Below are 23,524 nucleotides of genomic sequence, written 5' to 3' on the forward strand. Positions count from 1 at the left end.
TTAGTAAATGGCCATATTCTGGAATATTCTCAAAGTAGCCCCAACAGAATTTTCAGGAACACCAAATGTAGACTCTGAGAGAAAAGAAGTTGAGCATGGTAACTCCATAGTTTGTGGTCTGGGTAACCACAAAGGGTGGAGTTGCCATTAACTGAGTTGTGGAAAACTGCAGATTCACCAGGTTTTGAGGGGAAGATCATGAATTTGGTATTAGACATTTTAATTGTGCTGTCCAAGCAAAATTTTAATTTTGCTGTCCAATATTAGATGTCCAAGATGGGAGAAACTAAAGCAAATGTTTGCTAAAGACCAATTTATTAGAGAAGGGAAAATGACAACATCAGACAGAGAGAAATTAAGCCAGAAGGGGCAGGATCTAGAGGAAACATGGAGAGATTTTCAGAGTGGAAGACAGAGGATGTTCACATAGTTACAATCTGGAGGATGAGGTAAATGGCACAGACAAGCAGGTGGGTAACCAGGTTGGCAGGAGTCAACGCAAAGTGTCTTCTAGCTGCTTCTATTTTCATAGTGAAATAGAAAAAAAAAAATCTTGTTTGAATAAATTAGGGAATCCCTTTTTATTCCCTTCCTTAAAACCTTCCATTAGATTCCCCTCACCATTGGAATAAGAGCCTAACATTTTATCATGGCCCACAAGACTTCACAGGACCTGGCCCCACATACCTCTCTCCATTGCCCAAAATGTTTCAGCCACAGGGGCCTTCTTTTTATGCCTCAGACATGTACAAGACAAACTTGTACAAGCCTTGAGTTCTTTGACTCACTTGTCCCTCTATCTGAGACAAATAAAAGAGGTATCCTTACCCTCCCATGCATGGCTAATTCTTTTCATATAAGTCTCACCTCAAAAGTCCCCTCCCTAGGCCTTTCTTGAGCATCCCATCTAAAGTGACACCTCCTTGGGGCACCTGGGTAGCTCAGTGGGCTAAACGTCCCACTCTTGATTTTGGCTCAGGTCATGATCTCATGGTCTTGAGATCAAGCCCCGATGGGCATGGAGCCTTCTTAAGATTCTCTCTCTTCCTCTGCCCATCTCTCTTGAGCATGAGTGCTCTTTCGAGCATGAGTGCTCTTTCAAAAAAAAAGTGGCACCTCCTCTTATCATAAGATCCTAGAACTACATCTGACACATAGTAGATGTTCAATAAGTATTTCTTTATGAACATATTTGGAAAATTAAATGGAAAACTGCATGCAGAGCATACACCAGAGCACCTGACACATAGTAAATCTCATTAAATGTTAGCTGCTGTGATGATGGCAGCAAAGACTAGCATGGCCACAATCACAAGCACAACTCTGAAAGGCAAATCCTCCTCTGTGCTCTTGAACCACCCCACTTTGTGTTGTCAGAGATTTTCTCTCATTAATTGCATGTCCCTTCTTCATCTTTATAGGCTCCTTCCCTTCAGCTAAATATGTGCAATATTTCACCACCATTTTTTAAAAGGCAATTAAAATATATTTTTCTTAACTCTGTCTTATTAGGTGCAGCCAAGTATCATCAGGGTTTAGCCCTTAAAAAAGAGTAATCTAGGGGCACCTGGGTGGCTCAGTCAGTTAAGTGTCCAAGTTCAGCTCAGGTCATGATCTCATGGTCCATGGGTTCGAGCCCCATGTCAGGTTCTGTGCTGACAGCTCAGAGCCTGGAGTCTGTTTCAGATTCTGTGTGTGTGTGTGTGTGTGTGTGTGTGTGCGCGCGCGTGCGCGCATCTGCCCCTCCCCACTCACTCTCTCTCAAAAATAAACATTAAAAAAAAGATTTAAAAAAAATAAAAAATAAAAAAAAGAGTAACCTATACTAGCTCACAGCTGAATGTTCAAACTCATTCTTATTTACTGTTTTTTTCCATTAACTAGTTTTTCCAAGTTTAACAACTAGATATTTGCATGGTTAAAATATTATTAATTATAAAATATTATACAGTGGAAGGTAGATCTACTATCTAACTCATCCTCCCTCTCTAAGGAAATTAGGTATATTCTGTGTATCTTTCCAGAAATTATGTATGCATATCTAGACACATAAATATCCTTTGAAAATATCATAGAGGATCATATTGTGTACACAATTCCACACCTTGGGTTTCTATCAGTTAATGAAACACCTTGAACAGCTTTCTAAAGTACATATTAAGAGCTATATCATTCTTTTTACCAGCTACATAGCATTTCATTTTATTGATAATATTCCATCCATTTAACTAGTCTCGGATTTATTATTTATTGGCACTTAATGTGTTTTCAGCCATTTGCTATTGTAAGCAACCCTGCAACCCACATACATATATCCTTGCACAGTCCTTCAAATACATGTATAAATTAATTCTTAAAAGCAGAATTGCCTGTAAAAAGGGCATGAATATCTTCTACTTTTTATTGATATTGCCAAATTTACTCCCAAAACAGTTTTATTACATCACTAGAATTTTCTACTCCTCTAAATAATAAATTACTAGTAACTGCCGGTCATATTTTTGGTGAGGGAAAGGGAATAATTCCTGAAGCTCCTTAAACCAACCAAAGGGAATGAAATCACTCTTAAAGAAAATGTTAACACTTTACTATGATACATATTTTTTAAAAAGAAAATAGCACTATTTCCAGGAAAGAATTATTTAGAATTACTTTCCCACTCTTGCTAATAAATGTTCACCGTATTACTCAAAGAGTTTTTCCAGTGTTCAATAATTCTCTTTCCAAAACAGCTCCTCTTAGGAACTCACAGCCATTGGAAATAGGAGTTTAAAGAAAAAGGAAAATGTAAAATGTAAAACTCAGAGTTTCTAAAGAGCACAATAAGATTCTTACGTTTCGGGGCAGCGAAGTGACTTTCAATTCTTGTCTTTTAAGGTATTTTTAATTTTAAAAAGCTGTTAGGAGATTCTTAATTCTGTTGGTGGATTTAAAGGTCTTAACTCTTTGTGAAAAAAAAAAAATTATCTGCCTTATTTTCCTACACACGGCAAACTCTTTAGGGGTGAGGTTTGTAAACAGCTGCCTGCATTTCAGTGACTTTTAGCAGATAATAGTTCTCTCCGCTGCAGCCAAAACAGACGCTCGCCGCCTGCTTCCTGCATCTCCTCTCTGTGACTCCCTACCCTACTCTCTTCCAGATCCTTTATTCCCCCCTCCACCTTTTACCCGTGGACGCGCCGCCGGCCTCGCGCCCCCCGCGCCGAGCGCAGTGGAACAACCCATGACGTCACGAGGCCGCGGCTCAATCAGACGCGGAGTTTGGGAAATTTTAAACTCAAAGGCGGGGCGGCCGGTGCTCTCAGAAGAAGGGACGCTGAACGACTGTGCCAGTTCCCTGGGATCTAGCCTGGCAGGATGGCGGAGGAAGGGGCTGTCGCGGTGTGTGTGCGGGTCCGGCCGCTCAACAGCAGGTAGGTGGGCCAGACCGAGACCGGGTCCCAGCTGCGGCCTCTGGCGCGGGCCTGAGCCCCAGAGTGAGTCCTCGCTGCTCCTTCCTGCTGCCTGGTATCTCGGCCTCTTACCCGCTTTGTGCCACGGTGTCCTTATCTGGTAGTGACCAAGAGGAAGGATCGGAAGATCTATAAGACAATTTCCAGCTGTAGGAGTCTTTTAGATGTTAACTCAGGCTCGCCAACGTTAAAGACCTCAACGCCAGCCCTGCACTGCCTCTCCCCGTATGCTCTTCCCCACCCCACCCCACCCCACTCCTTAAAGGAAGTCGTATCGGAAAGGTTTTTATTTGTACTCATCTGTCATTTTGCACTTAACTGCCTCTCCCTTATTACTGTGTACTTCTTGAGAGCAAGGACTAGTCTGTCTTGTTGCATTGTATTCAGAGGCACCCAAGACTTCAGTCAATGACTGAATTCAACATTCAGAACGTTGAATGGCTGATATTTATCAATACTGATTTTTTTTTTTTTAGTACAGTGTACTCTACTACACAGACACTACCATCCTTGCCCCTGTGGATCTACATTCTAGTGGGCAGACAGAAAATAAAGTAAAAAATACAGAATGTTAAGTTGACATAATGTTACAGGAGTCATGCTACAGAGAAAAAAAGAAGGGGGGGAAATGAAGTCTTTGCTTCTCTCTGATCTGTGGCCCTCACTCCAGAATACTAACATATTTTGTGTTTGAGAAATATTTGTTAAATATCACTAGGTGTTAATAAATGAGGAATTTACTATTTTTAAATATCTCATTACTTAGTGCATTAGAAGACCATTATGTTACAATCAAAATATTTAATCTCTTATTTTTGAAAGGGACTGATATGCAGTCAGAACTGATATGCAGTTAGGCATGTATAGGAACTTAGAGCAAGATGACGTTGAAGAGAGAAATAAACATGTTCCAGATCTAGTATGCCATGTTAAGAATTTCAGATGTTTTTTAAAAGTTGTGAGCAAGAGTGACATAATCAGAGTTGCATTTTGAATGTATCTTTTCAGCAACCAGTACTAGGTAGGAGGGTAGAAATGAAGAACTTCACCAGGAAACTCCAATGAGAAGGCAGGAGTTAAAAGTCTTGGCCCACTTAAAAGTCTTGGCCCCTCAAAGGCAGATTTTCCATGTTTCTCATATATAGTATAAGTCAATACTACTATTTTTTTTTTAAGTTTACTTATTTTGAAAAAGAGAGAGCAGAAGGAGCAGAGACAGAGGGAAAGAGAAAGAATCCCAGGCAGGCTCCATATCAACAGCCCAGAGCCTAACATGGGGCTCAAACTCACAAAACATGAGATCATGGCCTGAGCCGAAACCAAGAGTCCGACACTTAACTGACTGAGCCACCCAGGTTCCCCAATACTATCTTTTAAAATATTCTTCAGAAGAGGCACCTGGGTGGCTCAGTCAGATAAGCGTCGGACTCCAGATCAGGTCATGATCTTACAGTTGGTGAGTTTGGGGCTCACGTCAAGCTTTGTGACAGCTCAGAGCCTGGAGCCTGCTTGGGATTCTGTCTCCTTCTCTCTCCACCCGTCCCCTGCTTACACTCTTGTCTCTCCCTCTCAAAAATAAACATTTAAAAATAAGTAAATTTATTTATTAACTAAAATAAAATATTTTTCAGAAGACAGAATCTTTTAAATTATCTGTCATATGACATGAATTCCATGACCAGTTTTACTAAAATGCAGTGTTTTTATTCTTTCAGAGAAGAAGCTCTTGGAGGAGATACCCAAATTTACTGGAAAACTGACAATAATGCTATTTATCAAGTTGATGGCAGTAAATCCTTCAATTTTGGTAAGCTTATAATAGCATCAAAAGTTAATATATTATCCTTTTCCTATTAGGACTACAAAAGGCTTATCCATAATACTGGATTTGTCATTAAAGATCAGACGAGGCCTTGTATAAACTGCGTTAGTAAAAACTCAAAAATTGTTCATCTATCATGTATGATAAATAAGATAATAAATTGTTATTTAAAATGCAGTTATGTGTGGAACCTGAGAAACTTAACAGAAGACCATGGGGGAACAGAAGCTGAAAAAAATAGTTACAGAGAAGGAGGGAGGCAAACCATAAGAGACTCTTAAATACAGAGAACAAACTGAGGGTTGATGGGGGAAGGGAAAATGGGTGATGGGCATTGAGGAGGGCACTTGTTGGGATGAGCACTGGGTGTTGTATGTAAGCAGTGAACCACGGGAATCTACCCCAAAACCAAGAGCACACTATATGTTAGGCAATTTGACAATAAATTATATTTTTAAAAATGCAGTTATAGCCATAGTGCCTTAAGGTTGAAACTAACATTTTTTCCTCTTATTCATTAGTGTATTTGTGGCCTAAAACCCCATAAGCCTAAAATATGTTGCTTGATATCAAGTCATCTTTAAGATCGTTGATTTTAGTATATACTTTCCACAATTATTTTTAAGAAAATTCTTTAAAGAATAAGTAGTGAAGATATTCCTTCTTTGTCTGCTAAAATACAGCAAAGACCTACCCCTGCTTTTGTGGAACTTCTCATATGATGAGAGAGAGACTTTAAACAAGTAATTACATTTGTGACAGCATAAGCTTTGTGAGATTTATAGTGGGACATAACTAGTCTAGGTTTCTAAAATGGTACCACCAACACTGGGGCAGAGGGTCATGGAGGCCCTGAACGTTGACTCAGCTGATTTGTATATTGATTTAATATGGGTCTACTGCTGACACTGTGCCAGATACAGTTTTGAGCATGTCATATTTATTAACTCATTTAATCCTCATAACAAGCTTATGTGGTAGGTACTATACAGTAGGTGCCTTTCCATTTCAGAGTAACTGAAATAAGCCTAGAGTCCCACAGCTAGCAAATGGAAGAGTCAGACTCACTAGCATGCTGTCATTTAGGCACCTCAGGGCAACACTGAGGCCCTCTCAACAACTCTGGGAGTAAGAATGGTTAGGATGTTGAACTAGCATTAAGCTAGAAAGCCATCATAAAAGGTTTTGGAGCAAAGATGTAAAGAAGAGAAAACAATTTCTGGTAAAGGACTTGTTTTAGAGTATTCACATAATTTTTAAAAAGGTAGTACAATAAATGCCAGAGATTATAAAACCAAGAGAGAGGGATGCACAAGCATTCAGACTCATGATCTATGGGTTCTCTGTAGCCATGTATGCCCATCGTGGATTTGGACTTATCCACTTATCTAAAGCAAATGGCATTAAGATTTGAATTATCCTGCCATCTGTCCTTGCTCTGATATCATAACCCCTAAGCAGCCTTCAGATGGCACTTTGATTTTCCATAGAGCTCTGCCAACAGGGCAAATGTGTTGTCGTGATGCAAACCATGTGATCACTGAATTTCTCATTGCACGTGGATGCATTTCCCTCCTGATTTAGAAATGCATTTCTTGTGAGCTTTTTAATATGAGGCTACCATTGAAAGAGTAGTCCATTTTTAATGTGCTAATTATGCTAACAAAATTAGCAGAGAACCACATCCTAGACTAGTGAATTCATCAGTACAAATGTACTCTAAACCCAGCCTCCTTTAGCAGCCAGCCAACTGGTCATTCCTTGTAACATTTCAGCTTTGTTAGGTCTCTTCTTCCATATGTGTGCATTTCTTATTTTAGTTTGAGCTAGGTCTTCTTGCTAAATATGTTATAAACCTTAAAATTTCTCAGTAGTAATAGTTCATATTTCCTAAGTATTGACTATAGGTTCACAATAATTCTATGAGGAAGAGAATTCATATCCATTTTACAGATTGGGTAATTGAGGCACAAAGGCATCAACCGCCTTGCCCGAAGTCACGCAGCTTATAAATGGTGGAACCAGATTTGCAGAGTCTGATTCGATAACCCTGTATTCAGCCACTGTGCCCTGCTGACTCTCAAAAGCACATAGAATAGCTGAGAAGTCTGACTTGTATTTTTTCTGTGTGAGGTTCTGTGTGGTTTGTTTGATTTAACTTCTGTGTATCTGTTTTTTTCTTTTTAGATCGCGTCTTTCATAGTAATGAAACTACTAAAAATGTGTATGAAGAAATAGCAGTACCAATCATAGATTCTGCCATACAAGGCTACAATGGTTTGTATTCATTGTAGAAATATTTTGGTATTGGTTCTTTGTTCAAGTATTGATAGTTTCACATCTTACAGATTCATTTTTAATCTTTGCATGTGTGTGTGTGTTTTGTTTTTACAGGTACCATATTTGCCTATGGGCAGACTGCTTCAGGAAAAACATATACCATGATGGGTTCAGAGGATTATTTGGGAGTAATACCCAGGGCAATTCATGACATTTTCCAAAAAATTAAAAAGGTAAATAACTTAGGTAAATTTCTGGTACATAAAGGGAAAAGTAGTAATAATAGGATGAAAACCTTAATATATTTTCTTATAGTGATGAAAGGAAGTAGATTTACAGTTATCTCTTAATTAGCCATGGGTAAAGAAGGCATAACAGATTCATTTTTTTCCCCACAAACTTACTATGTAGAGCTTAAAGTTCTTTCATTCTTTTCCTTGAATCCTGAAACAGTAATAATCACACCAAAAAGTGGGTGTTGAGAAACAGGAAAATCTTACCAGAATGGTTAGCTCCTCGTTGTCTTTGTTTAACTACCAGTGATTTTTTTTTTTAATGTTTATTTATTTATTTTGAGACAGGGAATGAATGTGCGCAAGTGAGGGTAGGAGCAAAGAAAGAGAGAGAATCCCAAGCAGGCTCCACACTGTTAGGACAGAGCCTGACAAGGGGCTCGATCTCATGAACTGTGAGCCAAAATCAAGAGTCAGATGCCCACCGACTGAGCCACCCAGGCTCCCTGCTACCAGTGCTTATAAAGGAACAGAGAGGGGTGCCTGGGTGGCTCAGTCAGTTAAGCGTCCAAGTTTGCCTCAGGTCATGATCTCATGGTTGGTGGGTTCTACCCCTGCATCTGGCTATGTGCTGACAGCTCAGAGCCTGGAGCCTGCTTCATATTCTGTCTTCCTCTCACTCTCTGCCCCTCCCCTGCTCATGCTTTCTCTCAAAAATAAATAGACGTTAAAGAAAAATTTTTTTAATACAAAAAAAAAAAAAAAAAAAAAAACAGAAAAGTAGATGTAGAAAAAAGACAAGGAAAGCAGAAGGCCAGAATAAGCAACTTAGTTAATTAAGAGCTGGTTTTAGGTTTGTTTTTTCATTACTATTTTAATGATTTTTAATGTTCTTATTTGAACATCCATTGGTAGGTTTTATTTTGAGTTCAGAGAGTTGGACCAGGCACTCTCCTCTTCTAATTCTTTGATACTATACTTTTCATTATTACTGAAACATATTTTTATATTTTTGTGTTTATTGTGGATATGAAACGACATGAGGTTTTGTTTGTTGTTTGCTTTACAAAGATAATTTCTCAGAATGTTTTAATATTTAATATTAGCACATAAGTATTCAGTATTAGGTTTTCATAAATGGATGACCTCTGATGTTTTACATATTTTTTTCTGCTAGTTTCCTGACAGAGAATTTCTCTTACGCGTGTCTTACATGGAGATATACAATGAAACCATTACAGACTTACTCTGTGACACTCAAAAAATGAAGCCTTTAATAATTCGGGAAGACTTCAACGTGAGTAACAGAGTTAGTGTGGTTCTAAAAATAGTCTTGCTTATTGGGATTCATGTTCTTGAACATTTACCTTTAGTTTCTGTATTTTTTAAACTGTCTCCTATTTGTATGGTTTATTTTTTTGTTTCTTAAGTGTTTATAGAGATAGCATATGAGCAACATGTATCGTTTTTAAACACTGACAGCCGTGATATTTTGGTGTAAGTGCCCCCTAAAAAAGAGCAAAATGGAAGTATCAGGTTAGAATTTGGTACAGAAATAAATTGTACATATCATAGTTTACTTGTTATTTTCATCCATTTTCCATTTGTAACTTCTGCATGTGAATTCTATACTAGCTCACACCTTCTTGTGAGATGCAACTTTTTAGTGACTTCTCTATTCTTAACCTTGTTTCAGAGGAATGTATATGTGGCTGATCTCACAGAGGAAGTTGTTTATACATCAGAAATGGCTTTGAAGTGGATCACAAAAGGAGAGAGTAAGACTTTATACTGTATTTTTCCAAAACACTTGTAAAAACTATTCAGTTGAATAGGCTTTAAATCACACTTTTCACTCTAAAAAAAAGTCAGTATTTTTCTTTGATTTTAATATACACACCTGAAACATGACTCCCTTTTTACAGAGAACAGACATTATGGAATTACGAAAATGAATCAAAGAAGCAGTCGTTCTCATACCATTTTTAGGATGGTAGGTAACTCTCTGTTTGGCCTTTCCAATTAGAAATGCACTGATTTTTTTACAAGTTGTCTTTTCTGTCTAGATTTTGGAAAGTAGAGAGAAAGGGGAACCTTCCAATTGTGACGGATCCGTCAAGGTGTCCCATTTGGTGAGTATTGATGGACCATGATACCGTACCACATGGGCCAAACCATAATTTAGTTTGGCTGCTGGATGTTTGGTTTTATAAGAACTGTTAACTGAACTAAACAGGCAAAAACATCTATAAATTGGTAGTTTAGTCTCATCTATAAACATAAGATTACAAGCTGAAACATCGGACGAATTCAGAGGGCCTTTCTTCCTGTTATGTTATTGCTGTTGTCTCCTAAAATTTAGAGCGAAGCACTTTTCCTAACCAGAGTTCTTGGGGAAGAGTTTTTCCGTACACATTTAAAAGTATATTCTTGCAACGGGGGTGGGGGCGATTTGGTATTGTTGTTGCTGTTGTTTTGTCTCAGCCAAAAGAATTGAGACTCATGAGATCAACAAAAACCTAACTGGGATGGTTAAAAAGTAAATCACATTATTCAAGTTCATTCTTAAATAAAATAAGGAAATGTTGTTTTTTTTTTTATTTTTTAAACGTTTATTTATTTTTGAGACAGAGCATGAACGGGGGAGGGTCAGAGAGAGAGGGAGACACAGAATCTGAAACAGGCTCCAGGCTCCGAGCTGTCAGCACAGAGCCCGACGCGGGGCTCGAACTCACGGACTGAGAGATGATGACCTGAGCCGAAGTCGGCCGCTTAACTGACTGAGCCACCCAGGCGCCCCAGAAAGTGTTTTATATTATAAACATTGTGTTTACGACTGTAAATCCCTTGAAGGGAAGAAAGACATTTATTCATCTTGATAGCCCCAACACAGTATACGTAGTTTATATTGAGTACTTGTTTGCCGAATAGTGAATATAAGCATGATGTAAACATTTCTTTTTTCTACATAAGTAAGCCACCATTTCCTTCTTGTTGCACTGAAGAAGTTCTCTTTTTTTTGTGCTTGCTTCCTGTTCCTTGCCAATATTGCTTTATTTCTGTCTTCAGGGTCTAAATTTCTTAGCTTCATGTAGGATATGATTTAAGATTATTCTTGAAAACTTCAGGGAAAAAAAATAAAAAATCTCTAATTATTCACTTACAGATTTGAAAAATCAGAGTCTTAATAAATTCTAATTCTTGTTCACCTCAGTTATTTTACCGTACCAATATAAAATTTATTTTAGTAGATGGTCTTGCTTTAATTTAACAACAAAACACAAAACCTAACTTCTGTTTTGTTTTCTAAACCCAATCTGTGATACTTCACTACAATTTTAACTTTTAATAATTTCTTTAATACTCTCGACATGTTCAGTAATCAATTTGATGACTTTTTTACATAATTTGACACTCTATCATCTAGGGAATATAGATACCATCTGGGGCGCCTGGGTGGCTCAGTCGGTTAAGCGGCCGACTTCGGCTCAGGTCATGATCTCTCGGTCCGTGAGTTCGAGCTCCGTGTCGGGCTCTGTGCTGACAGCTCAGAGCCTGGAGCCTGTTTCAGATTCTGTGTCTCCCTCTCTCTGACCCTCCCCTGTTCATGCTCTGTATCTCACTGTCTCAAAAATAAATAAAATGTTAAAAAGAAATTAAAAAAAAATATATAGATACCATCTGGTCCAACCCTTCAGCCTTTCTACTTATTGTAAGTATCTTCTTGGAAAGAAGTCTTCCTCAAAAGATCATTTTCTGGCTCTGTTTTGTTTTGTTTTGTTTTGTTCTGTTTTGTTTTTTTAGCGTCTTCTGATCTTTCTGGTTCATAATATCCAGGTCCTTTTGGCTCTGCTTCTTCTCTGTTCCCTTTGTGGGAATTCTTTCTCCTACTCTACTGTCTAAAACATAGGAGTGTTCTGCTGTCGCCTTTCTTGCTTCCTGCGTCTGCCCTCAGACATTCTGTTATCGTTTCTATATTGATGACAGTCAAGTATTTTATCTAGAGTCTCTGAGCTCTAATTCATGTCTTTATAAAGATGATTATAATTGTGTGTCTCACTGTTACTTCAAACTTCAGTGTGTCTAAAACAAAATTAATTTCTTTCTATCATAGTGAATATTCCTTTTTTCCAGTAGTACCAACATTATCCTGATCACCTAGGTTAGACCCGAGCCAGTTCCGACTCATCTTTTTCAGCCTTCCCCTTTTTGTGTCCATTCATCAGCATTTCTTATTCAACATTCCCATGGGCATCACATTCATTTAGGTCCTCATCTCCTGACCTGGCCTCTATGACTCTGGTCTTCCTTTCTGCAGTCTGCTGGCAGATTTCTAATGTTACTAAGTACTGCTTTTGTTATGTTGCATCCTTTGGCAAATTCTGGCCACTCTCAACCAACCTAATTTGATTTCCCTCTACTCCACGTGAGCCCTCTCTCAGATAGATTGGTGCCTCTTGGTGTCTTTGAACACCGATATTTGTTCCCATTTTTATTCCTCAATTCATGCTGCCTTCATCACTACTTTGCCCCTTTAATATTTATCTAGGTCTTCTGTAATAGATGCTACACCAGAAAGATTAGACTGAGTATTTTAGAGAAAGTAGTGTCTGATATAGGACATAATTAAAGCAGGAGTGCATAATTATTGCCCATCCGTGAAAGTCTCTGACTTTGTTTTAATGCATTGAGAATATTTGCTGAGACTGCATCATGTTCTGAGCATAGTACCAGGCTCTGAGATTAGAAGAATAAGGAACACATCCCTCCATCACTTACTGTTTCCCATGCTACCTTACTAGTCCAAGCCGCCATTCACCTCTTGCTCAGATTCCTACAGGAGCCTAATGGGCTCCCTGCTGCCACTCTTGCCTCTCTCCAGTCCTTCCCCACCCACCCTTTTCACCCTTCTCTGCCAAAATGTCTGTCACTGTCTTGCTTAAACCGTTTCCCATCACATTTAGAAAATCCACAGTTCTTGCTCTTGCTTACCATGCCCCATTCCATCTGACCCCTACCCACTTCTCTGACCCAGTCTTGTGCCAACTCCACTTCACCAACTCTGTTGTCCTTCGTATTTTTTTAACACACTAAGCTCATTTCTGCTTTGTGACTGGGTATACTAGCTGTTCTTTCCATCTGGAGTATGGCTTCCTTAGGCTTTGCATGGCTGGGCCCCTCTTCTCTGTCTTTCCAGATTCTAGCTTAATGGGAGGACTTCCCTGCCATCAAGTCCAAAGAACCTATTCTGTACCTTCCTCTTTCCCCTTCCAGCACTCTATTTAAATTATCTCTAATGAGGCACCTGGGTGGCTCAGTCCCTTGAGCATCCAACTCTTGATCTCAACTCAGGTCATAATCTCACAGTTCGTGAGTTCAAGCCCTACTTCGGGCTCTGTACTGACAGCACAGAGCCTGCTTGGGATCCTCTCTCTGTCCCTCTCTCGCTCTCTCTCAAAATAAATAAATAAATAAAACAAAAAATTATCTGCCATGATGCATTTCTTATCTTTTTCTTGCTTCTCACCAACTTTCTCCTCTCCCCAGCCTGCCCCATGTAGAATAAAAGCTCAATGAGAGCAGAGAACTTACATGTCTGATTCACTGCCATATCCCTAGTACCTAACAAACTGCCTGGAGCATGACAGGCAGTCACTTGTTGTCAACAATATTTGTGAAATGAAGGAGAGGCCCATGCTTTTAAAGATGCTACAGTGTAGGCAGAGACACAAATGACTAGCTCAACACAGTAAGTGCTGAAGAGTAAGTTGTATCTTTAAAGACCCTTGGGTACACAATTGAAAGAGCAGATCAAGGTGTGGGAGAGGAAGGATAAAGATGGCAAAGTTTCCCTAAGAAGGTAACAGTTGTCTTTGGTCCTGAGTAAAGAATAGGGACAGTCTAGAAAATTAGAACTAACTAAACAAAGGGAATGGCAAAAGATAGCTCTTGGAAGCATAGAAGTACATGAAGCATTTAGGGTATAGTGAGTAGGTCAGCTAGAATTCAGAGTGAGTAATGTGTGGATTTAAAGCTGGAGGAACACAAGTGCCAGATTGTAAAGAATTATATTCACCATGGTAAGGTTTTGAACTTTGTGTAGTAAATAGAGAAACTATTCTGACAACATTATGGAGGCTATATTATAAGGCAGGAACAAAGTATGCACATCAGTTTGACCCAAAAATGGTAAGGCCCTAACCGGTGGAGCGAGAGACCAGCATACAGATGGGGTATGCTGATAAACCATGTGTTAAAATTGTTCCTTCAGTCATTGGGATTTTATTTCAAGTTACCCTTCCTAAAGTTTCATTTTCATCTATCTTACAGAATTTGGTTGATCTTGCAGGCAGTGAAAGAGCTGCTCAAACAGGCGCTGAAGGTAATGGAAACTCGTAAATGTTTTGGCCTAAGTGTTATCTTGTTCTTTTACAGAATAAAGAAGTGCTACCTTGCATTTTAGAAACTAATCAAGATAGTAAGTTTGTGACAAGACTCTTTAATGTAAAAAGCAGCTTCCATATCTAGCAAATTATCTATTTGGGGCTACTATAGCATCAATTAAAAAGCTAAAACTATGCAGTTGGTAGGATTGTATAGCTACAAAGCTGAAAGTACCGTGAAAACCATCTAAATTTTCATAATTAGTAAGGAAATTCAGGAAGGTAGTCAGGTACAAAATTAATATACGATATTAATAACTCCTAATACAAACAACAACCAGTTAGAATATTTAGTGTACAAAAAGACTCCATTTACAATAATGACTTAAAAGATCTAATATCTAGGAAAAAAACTCAACGCAAATTACACAAGGCCAAAATAAAGAAAACTTTAAAACAGACCTAAAGGATGTAATCAAATACTTAAACAAATGGAAAAGCATACTTAGATAGGAAGTTTCAAGATCACGAAGATGTCAAACCTTTCTATGTTTATTTCCTACAGCCTGACACAGAGACACTCCTCTGAGCATGGTCTCTATTCACCAAACCAGTGGATCCTCCAATCTGTAAACAAGAAATAAATGCTTGTTGTTTTAGCTGGCTTGTTACAGCAATAGCTGAAAAATGCATCTGTAAAATAACAGCTGTTCAAAACTATTTGTTGTAGTACCTTTTATATATGTGGTATATTGAAAATGTACATGACCCTCAACAGGGTGCTGAGGAAATAAATTTCGATACATCCATATAATGGAATTTTATGCTATAAAAGGATAAAAACACCAGTGTTTACTGATATGATATATTGCCAAGTGAAAAAAAAACAAAGTGCAAATTAGCATATATAGCGTGCTACTCTTTGTGTAAAAAAGAAATAAACATATATGAACTTGAATTTCTAAAAATCTCTACAAGAGTCAACTAAGAAAAGTGATTTTCTGGTAGGGGGACAGGAACTGGTTGAATGGAGCATAGGAGAAAGAAAGAGCTTTTTCAGTGTACTTTTTTGGGGGGGTATATGACTCATGAGAGCATATTAGTTTAAAAGTAAGAACTTTGTTGTGCACCTAATAGGAATTAATTTGGTTGTAAGTCTATAGTTGCCTATATTTGGAGGTTTGGAAAAAATAGATTTGAACTGAGGAATTAGGCTCTTGGGGGAAATGAACTTTACTTCCCTCTGATTTTTTTTCTTAGCCATCATTTTCTTTTTGCTCTTTCTCTGAGGTGATGACCTTTCTGATTCACTTACTAGGTAGGAGGAACAGGGAAAGAGCTCAACCAGTGGTATTAAAGGTGGACTCAGATCTAATCCAAAGCACAGACTTTATCATCTAACCCTTTAATTTCTAGTTTCTCTTATAATTTATTGATAAATGAGTTAATCATCTAATACAGAGGTTAGTTTTCATTTTTTTTTTTTTTTTCAACGTTTTTTATTTATTTTTGGGACAGAGAGAGACAGAGCATGAACGGGGGAGGGGCAGAGAGAGAGGGAGACACAGAATCGGAAACAGGCTCCAGGCTCCGAGCCATCAGCCCAGAGCCCGACGCGGGGCTCGAACTCACGGGCCGCGAGATCGTGACCTGGCTGAAGCCGGACGCTTAACCGACTGCGCCACCCAGGCGCCCCAGTTTTCATTTTTATGTTTGCTTAATAAATGCAGGTGTGCGACTCAAGGAAGGCTGTAATATAAATCGCAGTTTATTTATTTTGGGACAAGTGATCAAGAAACTTAGCGATGGACAAGTTGGGTAAGTTTATTCCATTGTACATTTACCTATTAATGCTTACATTTTTCATTAGGTTGAGAATTTTAATAATTCAGTGACACTCCAACGTACTGATTTCTTCAATATGTTCAAAAGCTTTTGCGATTCTGTGAGCATGCTTAGCTTCTTAAATATATGACTACAACTTCCTAAATTTGCTTTCTATTTTAAATATTTTTTACTGAGTAGTTTTGACCTGTCTTATGTAACCTATAAAGAATTAATTTTTAAATTGTAGCTAATTTAAGGTTCTGCATTAAAAACCAACCACTTTTGTTAAATAAAAATTCTTACTGTTTTGTTTTTTTTTCCCCAAACTCCTTTCTCACTAAGTGGTTTCATAAATTACCGAGACAGTAAATTAACACGAATTCTCCAGAATTCTTTGGGAGGAAATGCAAAAACACGTATTATCTGCACAATTACTCCAGTGTCTTTTGATGAAACCCTTACTACTCTACAGGTAAATTTGATTTTTATTTCAATATTCAGGCCGGGGTGGGGCGGGGGGGAGTGTGGGAGTGGGGAATCATCTTTAAGAAGAAAAAATTACCCACTAACATTAGGGTTTGTTTTTTTTTTAATGACACACTATATCTATTACGATAAAATTGGTATACTGTCTACTAAATAGTATTCCTTAATTTTCTCAAATTTCAATTATTCATATCCCACCGTCACAGTTTTGCTGTATCCAACACTATTATACTGATATATTTCTCTTTAAGAAAGTCACTTTTTCTACTTTATTTATTGTAGAAGGAAACTTTATCTCAATCCCATGAATGAAAAACTAGTATCACTTTCAACAAATAGGTACCCCAAAAAAACACATATCTGTATGTGTGTTTATAATAAAATAACTCTTAAATTCCTACTTGTTGATTGCCTTTGCTCTGAGCCTAAGGCTTACATTTTCTGTTAAAAAAAAAAAAAAAAAAGGAAAAATGAGAAATGTCAATAGAATAGCCATCTCAGTCAAGGGTTCAGTGTTATTTAATGGTCACCTTCATGGACCCACTTAAAGTTACTTCTGATACACTCTAAGAAACATTGTTTTAAATAGCTATTGAGCACTGGCTCAAGGTACTATGAAAGAAACAAAGATAGAAAGTACAGTCCCTGACTTCACAATTTATAGTCATATAGGGAAGGGGCACCTGGGTGGCTCAGCCAGTTGTGTCTGACTTTGGCTCAGGTCACAATCTCACAGCTCGTGAGTTCGAGCCATGCATCGGACTCTGTGCTGACAGCTCAGAGCCTGGAGCCTGCTTTGGATTCTGTGTCTCCATCTCTCTCTGCGCCTCCCTTGCTCGTGCTCTGTCTCCCTCTCTTTCCAAAATAAGTAAACATTAAAAAAAAAAATCTTAAAGTACTATAAGGAAGATAAGACCTGTCTTCCAACGTGATTGGCTTGGATTAATTAACTGTTAATAAATGGAATAGAGTTCAGAGAAAGGAGAGGTACTTTCCACTGGAAGCAATGCTTCAGAGTAGAGGGAGCATTTGCTCTTGACTTTGAGAGGTGGGTGGGATTCTAGTAAGCCAGTATTTGTAGTTTCTCTGTTGGCATATGTCTTCAAGATGTTTCCCTGACTCTTCTGAAGACTAGCAGCCAGGGTAAGTTACAAGGATAGAGAATACTCTCTGTGTTCAAAAGTATTAAGCCACCTGGGAAGAGGATTGATCTTTCTTTATAAAACGTAATTACAAGAAACCTAAATATTATTAATTAATTTTTTTGATGTTGAACACTTAACACTCTTGTATTTTCCCCAGTTTGCCAGCACTGCCAAATATATGAAGAATACTCCTTATGTTAATGAGGTATCAAGTGATGAAGCTCTCCTGAAAAGATACAGAAAAGAAATAATGGATCTTAAAAAACAGTTAGAGGAGGTATGTGTGAACCGACAGATTTAGGGGCGCCTGGGTGGCTCAGTCGGTTGAGCGTCCAACTCTTGATTTCAGCTCAGGTCATAATCTCACGATTCATGGAATCGAGCCCTGTGTCGGGCTCCATGCTGGCAGCACAGAGCCTGCTTGGGATTCTCTCTCTCTCCCTCTCTCTGTCCCTCCCCTGCTCCTGTACTCTCTCTCTCAAAAGAAATAAATAAAAATTAAAAGAAAAAAAAAAGAATAGGGGCAGATTTAGAACTAAGAGCTGCCCAAATACCCAGAGATTCTTAACTCCTCAATAGCTGAGGTCTACAACCTAATTTTTTTTTGGGGGGGGGGGGGGGGTGCTGTGTCATAAGTTTTATGGTGCTAAAATAGAAACATAAAATTTTACCATTTTTTAAGTGTAAAATTCAGTGGTATTAGGTACATTAACAGTGTACTGATATAATCACTGCCACTATTACCCAAACTTCTTCATTGTCCCAAACAGAAACTCTGTACCCATTAAATAATTACTTCCTATTTCTCCCCCGTCCCTCCAGCCCCTGGTAACCTCTACTCTCATTTATGTCACTATGAATTTACCTATTCTAGATACCTCTTGCAAGTGGAATCATGCAGTATTTGCCCTTTTGTGTCTAGCTTATTTCACTTAGCAAAAGGCTTTCAAAGTTAATCCAAGTCATACTGTGTATTAGAACTTCAGTCTTTTTTTATCCATTGTCTGTATATAACACATTTTGTTCATCCATTCACCTGTTCATGGACAAGTGGGTTGATTCTACCTTTTGGCTATTATAAATAATGCTGCTGTGAACACTGGTGTACAAGTATCTATTTCAGTACCTCTTGTCAGTTCTTTTGCACACATACCTAGTCATAGAATTGCTGCGTCAGATGGTAATTCTATGTTTAACATTTTGAGGAACAATCATACTTTTCCACAAAGCTGTACCATTTTGCACAACCAACACATTGCATGAGGTTTTGAATTTCTCCACACTTTCACCAATATTTGTTATTTATTTTACTTTTTTTATATAATAGCCATCCTAGTGAGTATAAAATGATAAGTGTGTTTAGTTTTATAAGAAACTGGGGGCGCCTGGGTGGCTCAGTCGGTTAAGCATTCGACTTCGACTCAGGTCACGATCTCACCACTCTCTAGTTCCAGCCCCACGTCTGGCTCTGTGCTGACAGCTCAGAGCCTAGAGCCTGCTTCAGATTCCGTCTGTCTCTCTCTCTCTCTCTGCCCCTCCCCCACTCACATTCTCTCTCTCTCTCTCTCTCTCTCTCTCTCTCTCCCTCCCTCTCTCCCCCTCTCCCCCTCTTCCTCCCTCCCTCCCTCCTTCCTTCCCTCCCTTCTTCCCTCCCTCTCTCTTAAAAATAAATAAACGTTAAAATTTTTTTTTACAAATAAGAAACTGCCAAACTGTCTTCCAAAGTGGATGCATTCCCACCAACAATAAATAAGAGTTCCTGTTGCTCCACATTGTTCAGCATCTGGTATTATCAGTGTTTTGGATTTTAGCCATTCTAATAGGTGTGTAGTGGGTATCTCGTTGTTGTTTTAATTTGCAATTCCCTAGTGACCTATGACATTGTCTTTTCATGTGTTTATTTACCATCTATATGTCATCTATGGTGAGATGTCTGTTCACATCTGTTGCCCATTTTTAAATTGCATTATTTTCTTATTGTTGGGTTTAAAAGTTCTTAGTGTTTTTTGGATACTAATCTCTTACCAAATATGTGTTTTGCAAATATTGTCTCCCAGTCTATGGCTTGTTTCTTCATTTTCTGAACAGTGACTTTCACAGTGTGGGGGTTTTTTGTTTTGTTTTGTTTTGTTTTTTTATACAAACATGATTCAACTTTATTTTTTTTTACAGGAGACTCTTTCTTTTTGGATTTTTAATTTTAGTTGAATCCAAGTTAGTTAACATATAGTGTAATAATGGTTTCAGGAGTAGAATGTAGTGATTCATCACTTACATATATCACACAGTGCTCAACAAGAGCCCTCCTTAATGCCCATTACCCATTAGCCCCCACCCACAACCACTCCATAAACCCTCAGTTTGTTCTCTGTATTTAAGAGTCTCTTATGGCTTCAGAGAAAGACAGATACCATATGGTTTCACTCTTATGTGGATCCTGAGAAACATAACAGAAACCCATGGGGGAGGGGAAGGAAAAAAAAAAAAAAAGAGGTTAGAGTGGGAGAGAGCCAAAGCATTAGAGACTGTTAAAAACTGAGAACAAACTGAGGGTTGATGGGGGGTGGGAGGGAGGGCAGGGTGGGAGGGAGGGCAGGGTGGGTGATGGGTATTGAGGAGGGCACCTTTTGGGATGAGCACTGGGTGTTGTATGGAAACCAATTTGACAGTAAATTTCATATATTAAAAAAAAAAAAAAAAAGAGTCTCTTATGGCTTGCCTTCATCTCTGTTTTTATCTTACTTTCCCTTCCCTCCCTTATGTTCATCTGTTTTGTTTCTTAAATTTAAGAAAAAGACGTATATGCTGCTGTAAACATTGGGGTGCATGTGCCCGTTCGAAACAGCACACTTGTATCCTTTGAATAAATTCCTAGTAGTGCAACTGCTGGGCCGTAGTGCAGCTGTATTTTTAATTTTTTGAGGAACCTCCATATTATTTTCCGTAATGGCTACACTAGTTTGCATTCCCATCAGCAGTGCATCCCCTTTCTCTGCATCCTCACCAACATCTGTTGTTTCCTGAGTTAATTTTAGCCATTCTGACAGGTGTGAGGTGATCTCTGATTGTAGTTTTGATTTGTATTTCCTTGATGATGAGTGATGTTGAGCATCTTTTCATGTGTCTCTTAGCCATCTGAATGTCTTCTTTGGAAAAGTGTCTGTTCATGTTTTTTGCCCATTTCTTCACTGGATTATTTGGTTTTTGGGTATTGAGTTTGTTAAGTTCTTTATACCTTTTACAAGCTAAATTTAAAACAGCTTTCAAGTAAGAAGAAATCAACTCATAAAAATTTTTCAATTTAATATAAACTGAAAAATTTGATTTCTTGAAATTATTTTAGATTGTTTTTCATTTCCAAAAAGCAAAATTTGAGATGTTCAGATGGGCCAAGTAGAGATAGTCTTTCTAAATTGTCACGAATGCATAGGGAGTTAGGTTAAAAAAAGAGAGACCATGTATAATTACTTAAAAGTGTCTTTTGTATGTTCACATTATCTTGAATTCTTCTTCTGACTGTAAGATAACAATCTAATAAGATAGCATAATCATTTGTCATTGTAACTTGTTTATTTTAACCATTGTGGTCCCATATTTTGTAAAAATTTTATATTTTAGTTATCTTTTTAATAATGAGCTAAAATATCAAATGGAAGTCTTATGAGAACATCTGTTCCCTTGCTGTAGGTATTCAAGTCTCTGCTGTTATGACTTCTCTGCCTAATTTTTAGGCAATTAATAGGATTGCTTTAACAGTCTTGTTATAATCTATATGGCATAGAATAGTCACATGGGAAGAAATGTTTATTTTACTTTATTATAAGTTAGAAAAATTACTCTTTGTGGCAACTGAGTATTAGTAATCTATAGGTAAGATATATTTTATTTCGGTAAAATGTAAATTCTCATAGTTCACATACAAATTTAATATTCTGTTCTTTCAAGCTACTTTCAAGCCTTGAAAATCTAGCTATGTTTATTATTAATATAACTTAATATTATACTCTATAGGTTTCTTTAGAGACTCGAGCCCAGGCAATGGAAAAAGACCAATTAGCCCAACTTTTGGAAGAAAAAGATTTGCTTCAAAAAGTACAGATTGAGAAAATTCAGAACTTAACACGGATGCTGGTGACTTCTTCTTCCCTCACATCACAACAGGAATTAAAGGTAAAATTTAAAGGAATGACAACTCAGACTTAGTATATAGAGACTAGGATGGGTATTCCTATAGGTTTATAATATAGTTATGCATTTCTTATCCTTTGTTACAGTGTATTCAGGAAACCCAGAACATTTTGTGTGTTTGCCTATGTGTCAGCAAAACCTAAAAGGTTCATTAAAAATACTGATCTCTGATCCTACATGTAGAGATCCTAATTTGAGAAATCTAGAATAGGGGCACCTGGGTGGCTCAGTTGATCATCCAACTCTTGATTTCAGCCTAGGTCATGATCCCAAGGTCATGGGATTGAGCCCCATGTCAGGCTCCATACTGAGTATGAATGATTATGATTTTCTCTCTTTCTTCCTCTGCCCCTCTTCCCCCATCACGCTTGCTCTCTCTGTAAAATTAAAAAAAAAAAAATGCACAAGAAGTCTGGAATATTGACAAGGAATCTATATTCAATATGCTTCTTAAGAAATTCTGATGAAGTTGATCAAGTGATTGGGAACCACAGGTGTCTAGGGTATATGGGAATATTTTCTCTTTAAAGAAAAAGAATATCAATCTCAGGATAATTGATCTAGAATACAAATCAACATAGTGATCAAAATTCTGGTTTCCAGTATGTGTACTTTTTGTTTTTGGTAGAGTTAGGGTTTTTTTTTTGGTCAAGTAAGTATGTTTTGGCTATAATGGTATCATGGTTAAAAGGATGGCCTCTGGAGCTTGACTGCCTGGATTTGAATCCTGATGCTGTCAGTTCCTAACTCTTTACCTTGGGCAATTTCTTAAATACATTTTGTTGCATTTTCTTATTTGTGAGATATCTAGATCTCCACCTCATAGGAATGCTGTGAGAATTAAGTTAAATAATACATAGACTGTGCCTAACACTACACTTTCTACAGGCCAAATCCTCAATATATGTATGCTCTTAATTAAGGTAATTATTAATAGACATCATGCTCAAGTCACCACAGTTCGTATAAAGAAGACATTCGAAGAGCTATTTGTTGACAGACTGACGAGAAGAAAATAGTCCAATGGAAGGTATAAGGGAGAATATTTTAGGAAGAGATCTACATGTACAAAAGCTCGGAGTTGTGAAAACAACATAATATATTTCTTGGGCTTAGAATGTTTTGGTGGCAAGGGAATTTTAAACCATAGTGAAGGATTTGAACATTGCGTTATGCTAAGGACAAGGAAAAGCCTTGTATGTGACACAGAACTGTATTTTAGAAAGGTGTGTCTGCTTGTGTGCATCAGATTGGTTGGGACTGTACAAGGACTGTGACTCTGGAGATGCCAAAGATGTGGATAAATTGGAGAGCTGTGTGAAAGGTAGACTCAACAGGACTCTATGATTGTTTAGATGTCAGGGACAGGGATAGGGAGGCATCCAGAATAATTTGCAAACATTGCTAGGCTTGCTGGGTAACTGGTAGCAGTATTCGTTGTTAAAGAACACTGGATGAAGCTTAGTGCAGCTGCTCAGTGTTTTATTTGGGCCATCTCCAGTTTAAGGGGTCACGCAGTTGAAAATCCAAATATATGAAATTCAAGTGAAATTTGTGAGGTGGAGATACCAATGTGGCCATTAGATACTGCAGATCCAAAGTAAAGTCATGGGAACGGATAGTCTTATTCTGGGAGCATGTTGAAAATGAAAAGAATAGAGAGCCAAAGACCCCAAGGACAACTTTTCAATAAAGGCAAAAGAATCCC

At 37.9% G+C, this 23,524-nt stretch overlaps 1 protein-coding gene across 7 annotated transcripts in view; it reads left to right on the plus strand.

Annotated features, from left to right (window-relative positions):
- The first annotated feature begins 3,290 nt into the window (after positions 1 to 3,290).
- Positions 3,291 to 23,524, plus strand: part of CENPE (centromere protein E) — a 79,349-nt gene continuing 59,115 nt past the window's right edge. For all 7 annotated transcript variants that reach the window (XM_019416235.2, XM_019416263.2, XM_053901369.1 and 4 more), the window contains exons 1-13: positions 3,291 to 3,413; positions 5,168 to 5,259; positions 7,462 to 7,551; positions 7,669 to 7,787; positions 8,965 to 9,084; positions 9,484 to 9,565; positions 9,713 to 9,780; positions 9,854 to 9,919; positions 14,118 to 14,169; positions 15,901 to 15,988; positions 16,340 to 16,469; positions 17,786 to 17,905; positions 21,640 to 21,798. In XM_019416235.2, coding sequence (XP_019271780.2) covers positions 3,358 to 3,413; positions 5,168 to 5,259; positions 7,462 to 7,551; positions 7,669 to 7,787; positions 8,965 to 9,084; positions 9,484 to 9,565; positions 9,713 to 9,780; positions 9,854 to 9,919; positions 14,118 to 14,169; positions 15,901 to 15,988; positions 16,340 to 16,469; positions 17,786 to 17,905; positions 21,640 to 21,798 — 1,242 coding nt within the window. In that variant the 5' untranslated portion in view covers positions 3,291 to 3,357. The remainder of the gene's footprint in view (positions 3,414 to 5,167; positions 5,260 to 7,461; positions 7,552 to 7,668; positions 7,788 to 8,964; positions 9,085 to 9,483; positions 9,566 to 9,712; positions 9,781 to 9,853; positions 9,920 to 14,117; positions 14,170 to 15,900; positions 15,989 to 16,339; positions 16,470 to 17,785; positions 17,906 to 21,639; positions 21,799 to 23,524) is intronic.

This window comes from Panthera pardus, unplaced genomic scaffold (assembly GCF_024362965.1).
Source record: "Panthera pardus isolate Hobbes unplaced genomic scaffold, ASM2436296v1 HiC_scaffold_13, whole genome shotgun sequence".
Classification (NCBI taxonomy): Eukaryota; Metazoa; Chordata; class Mammalia; order Carnivora; family Felidae; genus Panthera; species Panthera pardus.